The 9,943-nt window shown below is 39.6% G+C and overlaps 3 protein-coding genes across 3 annotated transcripts; 1 reads left to right on the forward strand and 2 right to left on the reverse strand.

Moving 5' to 3' along the window:
* Positions 1-3,654: 3,654 nt before the first annotated feature.
* Positions 3,655-5,395, reverse strand: LOC144640800 (C-signal-like). The gene has a single exon (XM_078499872.1). The coding sequence runs from the start codon at positions 5,348-5,350 to the stop codon at positions 4,583-4,585; it is 768 nt and encodes a 255-aa protein (XP_078355998.1). The 5' UTR covers positions 5,351-5,395; the 3' UTR covers positions 3,655-4,582.
* A 152-nt stretch (positions 5,396-5,547) lies between these two features.
* LOC144640799 (uncharacterized) lies at positions 5,548-7,619 on the reverse strand. The gene has a single exon (XM_078499871.1). The coding sequence runs from the start codon at positions 7,617-7,619 to the stop codon at positions 6,672-6,674; it is 948 nt and encodes a 315-aa protein (XP_078355997.1). The 3' UTR covers positions 5,548-6,671.
* Positions 7,620-9,869, forward strand: LOC144640802 (proteasome subunit beta type-8-like). The gene is made up of 2 exons (XM_078499873.1): positions 7,620-7,920; positions 9,672-9,869. The coding sequence occupies exons 1-2, from the start codon at positions 7,765-7,767 to the stop codon at positions 9,852-9,854; spliced, it is 339 nt and encodes a 112-aa protein (XP_078355999.1). The 5' UTR covers positions 7,620-7,764; the 3' UTR covers positions 9,855-9,869.
* Positions 9,870-9,943: the final 74 nt, after the last annotated feature.

Raw genomic sequence — 9,943 nt, forward strand, 5'->3', positions numbered from 1 at the left:
GCGCAGGGAACTGGGGCGAGTTTCAAATTTCAAGTGATCGATAATCTGACACCACCACATAAAAGAACTCGGTGAGATTGGTTATTTTACCAAGTTTGACGCTTTTAGGATGAACACAGACGAAGTTATGGGCCTTGAAACATGGTTAAATATCCATACAAACGTCTCTTATTTTGAGACAGCGTCCCCCAAAACCATATAAACTCTTAAATGTTTTATGATTTTTGTGATACTCTTTATAACGGGCAAACATAGTGATTTTCAACTTAGTATCTTTCAAATAATGGATCTTTGGCAGGATTTTACAGCTGTCACAAAACGGATAAAAATTTTAAGAGTTTATATGGTTTTGGGGGACGCTGGCTTACAATTAGAGACGTTTGTATGGATTTTTAACCATGTTTCAAGGTCCATAACTTCGTTTCTGTGCATCCTGATAGCATCAAACTTGGTCAAATCACCAACCTCGTGGCGATCTTTCATGTGGTGGTGTCAGATTATCGATTACTTGAAATTTGAAACTCGCCCCAGTTCCCTGCGCAACCTCGGAACGGCCAATACACAAACAGCAATCATGAAAAGAACGAGTCCGTCAGAATATTGAATGCATAATTAATGTATGGGGCTGTGCGGAAATCTTGCCGCTCACCCCTCCCGGTTTTTTTTGGAACTTATACCTCTTACCAAAGACAATCTTGGGATGGATCAAACCTTTACAACCGCAAAAGTTACATAAGCTTCAAACTCTTCGAGTACACGATCAGCCGGTTTTGTTTATGTTCGCGTTTTGCACGCGCGGGCTGCACGCCCCGATTTATATCAACCAACTCACCTGAAAATAATTCCAGGTAAAGGAAAATCTGGAAATGGTCTGATAAGCGATTTAACGTATTTTAGCGCCTTTTCCTGATCGCTGTAATTCCCCGATTCCTCCATGTCGAAACTGAGTGTCACGAAACAACCAGCCCGCGGGCTCATTTTGCCGAACTCGTGTTTTACCCCCACCCCCACCCCCAGCGTCCGCCTGATTCGCCTCCAGCTTTCCAGGGGCTTGCTGACCTCCAGTTCTTGTTCTTTCTTTCTTTTTTTTATTCCTTTTTTTCAAACTTTCCAATGAGTATCCCCATCACTTTTAGCACTGCAGTGGCCCTGGTCTTGAAATAGCTGACTAGAGTACCCATGGAGGAGGAGGGGGAGGTAAAGTAGAAAAAAATTGTATTAGTGTGGATCACTGACTCATTACAAAGAGGATGGTGCTAAAGGAGTTTTCTGTGTGTTTTCTTTCTATTTCCCGGAAATTATGAAATTACTATTTTTCCTAGGAAATGTTATTTGGTTGAGCCATGAACCGTGATTATAAATTGCAAAATGGCTGTGTTTCTCAAGGGAAATTTATGTGACTGTAAACCATAATTCTTTCTCCCTTCCAAGAGAGAGTTTGTAAACAAGACTACTATGGTAAATTGCATGATTAGTCAGCTTGTTATGATCAAAAGCAATCTAGGGGGGTCTGGGGGCATGCTCACCCAAGAAAAATTTAAATTTATTATGAGCACTTAAAAACCATACATGTATAAAGTTAGATAAGTTAAGGACTTTATTATCATGTCAAAGTCACTAGCATCCTCGGAGACCCAGGGGCAGTTAGTTGGGGCGACGGGCAGCTTATCGGGACAACGGGATTTTCGGGCGATAGTTTACAACATAGAGCGTAACAGCCCCTGGGCACTTTGTCTTACCGAACCAGTTCCAGAAGCGTTTGAACTCTTTCCTCTGATTGGCCACAAAAATATTTTTGTGGCCAATCAGCGACGAGGACCGACCAGGAGACTCTGATGTCTTCTTACACGAAGTTGTTTTCCCTCGTAGACTCGTCGTGAATGCTCTGTCCATCAATCGAATGCTATTACATGAAGAGTCTCAGAAAAAATAAGCCTTAGACGACTGCCAGTTCTACACTGTTATTTTCGCGCTTTTTAATAGTTATTTGAGTGAACAACAATTCTTATTATTTTTCTCGGTCATTGCCCGACTTCTAGAACTTGCCACGGTCTGCGTACTTCGCTGCACGGGCCACGCGTTAGCGAAGATATCGCTGTCGTCACCTATTGTTATTTTGTTTCCAGCTTGACAATTAAAAACAAAGGGTTTTTGTTTAATTTGTTGGATATTTAAATAACAAAAACAAAACTTATAAACAAGAGGTGCTCGCGTATAACTTTAAAAACTTTTGGTTTCCTTGCGCTATGCTACATTTAACATATTCCCAGGCCTCGTTGTTTTGTTTTTGTTTTGCTGTTTTATCTGAGATGGACGGACTTAACAACGACGACGAGTCTATGAGGAAAACAACTTCGTGTAAGAAGACGTCAGAGTCGCTCTTCTGGTCAACCTCGCTGATTGGCCAGAAAAACTGTTTTTCTGGCCAATCAGAAAGAAGGAGTTGAAACGCTTCTGGAACTGGTTCGGTAAGACAAAGTGCCCAATGGCTGTTACGCTCTATGTTGTAAACTATCGCCCGAAAATCCCGTTGTCCCGATAAGCTGCCCGTCGCCCCAACTAACTGGCCCTGGGTCTCCGAGGATGCTTCATGACAAGACGTGACAAGACCCTCTTATCTGAAGTGAGGGCCCCTGTAGGGACACAATAAGCCCTAAAATAAAAGTAGGTCCGCAATGCACACAAAAGGTGGACTTTCCTTTGCATAAATCCTGATAATGGGAATTAGAGTCCAGAGTGATTATTATAGGGGGTCATTCAGTCCGCATACCACCATGGTTTTTTCTTCCTAGACCTCAAATTTCTTTTACTTTCTGCTGAGAATGAGACCACCATAAATATCATGACTGTAGACCGCCAGAAAATAAAGAATGTGTCCGCAGACCGACGCTTGAAATCTGCCTAATCTGCCAGAGAATAATCGTAGACCCTCAGTCCATGCACAGTAGTCAGCAGTCACTTGAGACCCCAGCAATTCAATTTGATCCAAACTGAGTTTCAAAATGTCAAACAAACTTATCAATCAATCAACTTTTTCAAGGTTGATGGAAGAAAAAAAATAAAACTGCACTTTTTACATTTAAAAGAAACACATCTTGCAATTTACCTTCTCAAACTCATTAATAATTCAGCAAGTTAAAACAAAGAAAATTACAGCCGTGAAAGAGGTTCGGACACAAGGTCATTCGGATACCTGGTCTTAATCAGCATAGTTTTTTAAAATTTTATTTCTCCGTTTACTCCACGGTTTTTGTTTCGATCAAGAAGATTATATCAAACACTCCAGACAGTGTTTCATTGGCTATCCAAACACCTTGAATTTCATCAAGAATACTCTGCTGCACGTTGTATTTTCAACAGTCTTCTCAGTTCAGTATATCCGATGAAACGCTATCGCTCGTGTTTGATATATTACATTGGGCCAAAATAAATTTAAAACATCAGTCCCTAGCTGTTTGATCAGCCCTGCATTTAAAGTTTGTTTAGAATTCTATAAAGTATTTTGTATTACTATACCGTACATCATCTAAGTCAAGATATTCTTCTGGAGGTCAAATAAATCTTGAACCACACCCAGATTAGTCTCATTTAGGAATTTCATTCAAATTATCTACCAAGCATCCCTGCCCCATCAGATTTCCCCCATTCCCTTCACCCCTGTCTCCCAGTCCCCAGGGAACAAACTTCAGCTTTGGATACAAATTTATTATGAGTTCATTTTATTTAGGTCTTCCTACTGTACTATTTTTTTCACTGCCAACGCATAAACAATCCAAACCCTTTGGGCTTAGTGTCTTGTGTTATTCAGTTCAGAGTTTATTTAAAAATAGACCACTTTGAGCGCTTATTATTGCTTCCTGGGAACTTCAACTTTGCTGCCTGAAGTCTGTCTAGTTATCAAAAATTGAAAAACCTACAGCTAACTGTGTTAGAATAAATGTCTAAAACTTTAGGAATTTGGAATATGACCATGTTACTTCAGACCTCTCAAGTCTCACGATTTTGCCGTGAGACTCACGACTTTTAGTTCAATCTCACGGTCTCACGACAAGACACAAAAATCTCACGATAAACAGAGTCACAAGCTAAAAGGATACAATTTCTTGTATAATGTCATTTTTGGCTTACTAAGGCGATTGTCTTGCGCCAATTCTGTATAAATTCGTACCCAGCAAAGGTATTTCATTAGTTTGTTCGCTAGACACACAATCGAAACCCATATATAGAAGACACAAGCCGTGAAAAGAACGTTAATTTTTGTGTTGCTAAAACAGGAAAAAAACTCCTTCTCTTGATTAACACCTGGTTTTAGTTATTTTTGTCCGTCAGTTGATTAATCTCCCGAATTTTACTCGAATCTCCCGGTTTTTTTACCTCGATCTCCAGATTTCCGGTTCTTTGAGGTTGAGAGGTCTGTTACTTTACAACAAATGTGGCTACCTTGTCACTTCATGACCTTACATAAGGTCTCACACGAAGTACTACCCTGTGCCAAGTTCTACATAGGATACTCCCGTGTTACCATGACGTGACTGTCACGTAACACAAGTCAAAAACTGCAAGTAGCATGTACATGTATACTCTACCAAGGTAGGGCCTTTCCACTAAAGTCAAAAAATCCTCCATTTTTTGACTCGTCCAAAGAACCAATCACCGTTACCAATCCCTCAACTGATTCTTTGATGGTTAGTGTTGCATTTTGTCCCCCCATGTCTGTTTTCACCCAGCCTGGATGTAACGCAACCGCCAGGATACCATCACTTGCTAGATCAATACTTAGTGACTTTGTGATCATATTGAGCGCTGCCTTGCTCGGTCGATAAGGGTACATTGTGCTCCAAGTGTTCCCAGCTATCGAGCCAGCTCCGGATGAAATATTCACAATGAACGTTTTAGCAGAACCTGCACTGCTTTTTTGAGACGATGAACGGCGAAGAAGAGGCAAGAACGCTTTGGTCAACATCAAAGGAGCTACAGCGTTAGTTTTGTACACATCGAGCATGCTTTCTGCGGTGACTTCGTCGAGTTTAGATCTATCCATGACCCCAGCGCTGTTTATTAAAAGATCCAATCCACGGCCTTCCAGCATTTTATCCACCTCGGATACAATCCGACTAAAACTATCAAAATCGTTCATATCCATTTCCATCACGTGAAGATTCTTGTTGCCTTCGGCGAGTGATTTCAGTTCTGAGGCGCGCTCCAGCGATCTACAGGTGGCAAAGACATGCTCCGGAGGATTAGGGAGGCTTAGAAATTGTGAAATAAATTCTAAACCGATTCCACGGTTGCAGCCCGTTATGAAAATGGACTTGAATGGCCACGAACTGGAACTGCTCACTGCCGCCATGTTGAGAATAGTGCCCAGCCCTTCGTCTGTTTCAGCGAGGGAGTGGTGAGTGCCCGGGCTAGGTGCGGGAAGAGAGGAGCGGGGAAGGGGGGTCAGTGTTGTTGGATCTTTATCTTAAAAATACAAGGAGGACAGAGTTAAGATAGGCCTTTTCTTGCTTTAACAACTTACTGGAAACAAAGAAATAAAAAAAACTGATACAGTTTATAATGGCTTGGAAACAACTAACAACATGAGTGCAATCATGTTCAGTTAGCAAGTAGAAATCAAAGGCAAAGCAATCAGATTCACACATGCGTGACAGACTGTTAAACGAAAATCGTGTGTATGGCTTCCTAAAGTACTAGAAAGACCAAAAGGTGACACCAGGTAAGGTTGTATGTTTTATTATAGCTTTCGTATGATATTTGGAGTTATTTTTCTCAACTTTATTTTAAATACATACATGTACAAGCTCTTGTAGTTCATCCATATAAACTGTCGTAGTACGCTTTGGTAACCTGTGCATGCAGCTATAAAATTTTGACATTTCCTACAACTACAAGCAAACTACAGAAACAAGATGGATGGATGGATGCAAGCTTATTATGGGCTCATTTTATTTAGCTCTGCCTACTGTACTACAGTCGAACCTCTTCATACAGACACCTCTGTAATACGGCCACCTCTCTATTATGGACGATCCCCGATGTCCCAAAAAAATTATCATATGTTTTCTAATACAGACCCTCTCTAATACGAACAACGGACACTAAATGTCAGCCCCAGGGAACAAATTTATATAAACTTAACCACTTTATTACAGACACTCCAGTGATCATGCAATGATATTTTGCATTCGTAATGGCTATTCACTGTTTGTGGTTACAAAAACAACATTGTAACACTTTATTCATCTTTTATGTTTTCGAATTTCTTCGTAGTGATAATTTTTTACCGGAAGCATTGCGTTGCAGAACATATTGAGTTACTAAATACTTTAAGCTGTTGATAAAGTCAAAAGTGACGTCATAGTGGTGACCTCTTTAAAACGGACACCTCTCTAATACAGACACTTTGGGCTGTCCCTTTAGTGTCCGTATAAAAAATTTATAGAGGTTCAACTGTAATATTTTTCACTGTCAACGCAAGACATTAAACTGCAGGTAGTATATATCTTCTACATAGGATACTCTCATGTTACATAATAATAATAATAATAATAATGTTCTTTACCCAGGGAGCTCACATCACCAAAGGTGTTATTCAGTGAGGCCCTTACCATTACGTGACCGTCACGTAATACAAGTCAAAAACTGCAAGTAGCATGTACAAGTCCACTCTACCAAGGTAGGACCTTTCCACTGAAGTCAAAGAATCCTCCACTTTTTGATTCGTCCAAAGAACCAATCACCGTTACCAATCCTTGGACTGATTCCTTGATAGTTAGTGTTGCATTTTGACCCCCCATGTCTGTTTTCACCCAGCCTGGATGTAACGCGACCGCCAGGATACCATCACTTGCTAGATCAATGCTCAGTGACTTAGTGATCATATTGAGCGCTGCTTTGGTTGATCGATAAGGATACATTCTACTCGAAGTGTTATCAGCTATCGAAGCAAGAATGGTTGAAATATTCACAATGGCAGTTTTAGCAGAATCTTCATTACTCGATGCACGGCGAAGAAGGGGCAAGAACGCTTTGGTCAACAACAGAGGGGCAACAGTGTTAGTTTTGTAAACAGTGATCATGCCTTCTGCGGTGACTTCATCGAGCGTAGATCTATCCATGATTCCAGCGTTGTTTAATAACAAATTCAATCCACGGCCTTCCAGCTTTTTATCCACCTCGGATACAACTTTACCGAAACTTTCAAAATCGTTCACATCCATTTCCATCACGTGAAGATTCTTGTTGCCTTCGGTGAGTGATTTCAGCTCTGATGCGCGTTCCAGAGATCTACAGGTGGCAAAGATATGCTCTGGAGCATTAGGGAGGCTTAGAAATTGCTTAACAAATTCTAAACCGATTCCTCGGTTGCCGCCTGTTATGAAAATGGACTTGAATGGCCACGAAAAACTACGCACTGCCGCCATGTTGACAAGAGTACGACCCAGCCCTTCGTCGCCCTTCGTCCGTTTTAGCCAGGGAGAGGTGGGGAAGAAAGAGTCAAAGAGTCGGGGGTGGGGGGGGGGGCAAAGGAAAAAGAAGAAAAAGAACTTTCTTGAACAAGTGGGCCATTGTAACGTCGTCCTAAATAAAGTAAAGAAGAAAATATTCCTTTTCATGAATCATGTTTTTAGAGCTAAATTATTTCTTGTCCTATTAAAAATAATAATATTAAAAATCGAAAGCTAATAAAGCGACCCACCCCTCCCATAATATTCAACTTAGTTGTTAGGATTGCAAAGTTTATCGGGAAGGTTATTAAAGATGGCGGTTCAAGCAGCAGCCCGAAGCTATGGCAGTCTCTCATTGAATGACATTTTCGGAGAAAGAAAGAATGCTTCAAGGGACAACGAACTAACTAAGGACATATCAGGAAATTTTTGGAACGACTGTCGATTTGCTGTACCGCCTGGAACTGATGTAAGTTCAATAATTTTAAACCAGTGTAATTTGCTTAGTCATCCGGCGAAGGTTATCCCAAATTAAAGATGCCTTTCGCCATTATTTTCCTTTAACAGACTAAGTTTGCTGTTTGTAAAGCTTATAATTTAATGCGTTTAATGTAATTTAAGGAGGTAATTCCATTTTTTTTATTTTTTTCGTTCATGGCAAAGTTGGTTAGGTTTCTTTTATGACATTTCCACGTGCTAAAATGATCCAAATACGTTGATCGCTACAGCAAACAAATTGATTGATAATACCCTTCAGGAAGTAAAACAAGTTTTATCTCACATCTGTTAAATAGAAAAGCAGTATAGCATGAAGTTCTTGAAGTTTGTCAACTTTTTTTGAGAATAGATTTATAAAAACTGGTTCATTTAAAGCTTGACATCTCCAAATATAATTATAAACTTCTTATAAAATTGTCACTTGTTAAATTTCTTTTTTGTGGTGATGCACATGTAATAATTCAATAATTTCCCTTTCAACAGAGGTTCACTGTTAACAACACAAAGATAAACAACGCCATGTAAATAAAACTATTTTTGACATACACTGTAGCTGTACAAGTTAACATATTTAGGATTTATAGTGATTTTAGAGAAAAGTAAACGAGGGTGCTGCAGGATTTTTTCCTTTAGTGTTTTTTTTTATCTGTGTAGCTTCTAAAGCATGATCTGTGAGCAGCGAAGCTGCAGCCGTGATCCTTTCCAAGTTATTGTAAGGGCTAATTCAGGTCATGTGTTCATGCTTACAATTGCCGCATACAACAGATCATACTTACGGTACATATTGACTTGGGTCTCATTTGCTTGTGCATGACATACAATCAGACAATCATAAACATTCATTCCAATCATGAGCAAGTTTATATTGTGAGTATGTTGTATGTAATAGTTGTGAGCAAAAATTACACAGTCTGAGTGTCTAAAGCTGCGTTCACATTAGGCCTAAACATGATTAGTCTGATCACGAATGAAACATGTTTCGTTGTGAAAAGTGTTCACATCAGGCAGTTTATTGCGCGAATCATGATTGAAACATGTTAAGTCTGATCATGATTGAAACTACCTCAGACTAAACACGTTAAAAATGGCAGACATGTGATGAGGGAGGCGAGTGCCCAAAAGCTTCAAATTTGGGCCTTCTGTGTTATCAAATGTTTATTTAAAATGTGGGCTAATAAAGTTATACAATATGTATTATCGGTGATGGATAGAAAGCAGAATATCGCCACGAAAGTTTACGACGGTGACTACAAGGGCGCAGCATTACAGCATTGCAATGCAAAAACAAACTTCACAAAATAAAAATCTTCTTTCACCGAATGATAGCGCAAATTCTGACAATACTGTCTTCTTGAAAACGTTTGAAGGCGCTGCTTCATCGAAGGGCTTGAAAATAAACAAAAAGACAAAGATTTAATGGAAACTTTGTTGTACTTTCCAGCTATATTTTTGCGGTTAATTAAAGTGTAAAGATTTATGCAAGAACCGTGAAACCACATAAATTACACATCAAGCATGAAACGTGTTTGAAACTAACACCTTATGTGAACAATGCAAAAACAAGCATGTTTAGGTGAAACATGTTTCGTTGAAACATGTTTATTCTAAACATGTTTCGGAGTTAAATGTGAACGCAGCTTAAGTCAACCATGCTTATGAAAGAAAATGTCAAAAAGTACCAGTGGACATGTCCTCTTTTTGATGCATTTTCATGCCTTCTAGCCTGTAGAGTTTCTGAGACCCTTTGCTAGTGGAGAAGGTGATGTCAAAATCCATTTTGACCATGGGACAACCACTCTGGCCTTCAAATTCCAACATGGTGTCATTGTCGCAGTGGATTCAAGATCAACTGCTGGATCATACATTGGTAAGCTGATAGGTCCTGTGTTTAAAACATTATTTTGATTAATCAGATGGTGACATTTAAAATTATTTAGTAACATGCAAAAGTTCAAGTCATGGCAAAAGGATGCCATAAATGAGAAGAGCATTAT

This window comes from Oculina patagonica, unplaced genomic scaffold (genome assembly GCF_052425735.1).
Source record: "Oculina patagonica isolate OP01 unplaced genomic scaffold, crgOcupat unplaced491, whole genome shotgun sequence".
NCBI classification, from domain to species: Eukaryota; Metazoa; Cnidaria; class Anthozoa; order Scleractinia; family Oculinidae; genus Oculina; species Oculina patagonica.

Bases quoted from the DNA above. Each gene is read 5' to 3' on its own strand.
- LOC144640799 (XM_078499871.1), bottom strand. From the start codon at position 7,619: ATGAAAAGGAATATTTTCTTCTTTACTTTATTTAGGACGACGTTACAA.
- LOC144640802 (XM_078499873.1), top strand. From the start codon at position 7,765: ATGGCGGTTCAAGCAGCAGCCCGAAGCTATGGCAGTCTCTCATTGAAT. The intron at 7,921-9,671 runs GTAAGTTCAATA...CATGCCTTCTAG, and splicing joins CTGTACCGCCTGGAACTGAT to CCTGTAGAGTTTCTGAGACC.
- LOC144640800 (XM_078499872.1), bottom strand. From the start codon at position 5,350: ATGGCGGCAGTGAGCAGTTCCAGTTCGTGGCCATTCAAGTCCATTTTC.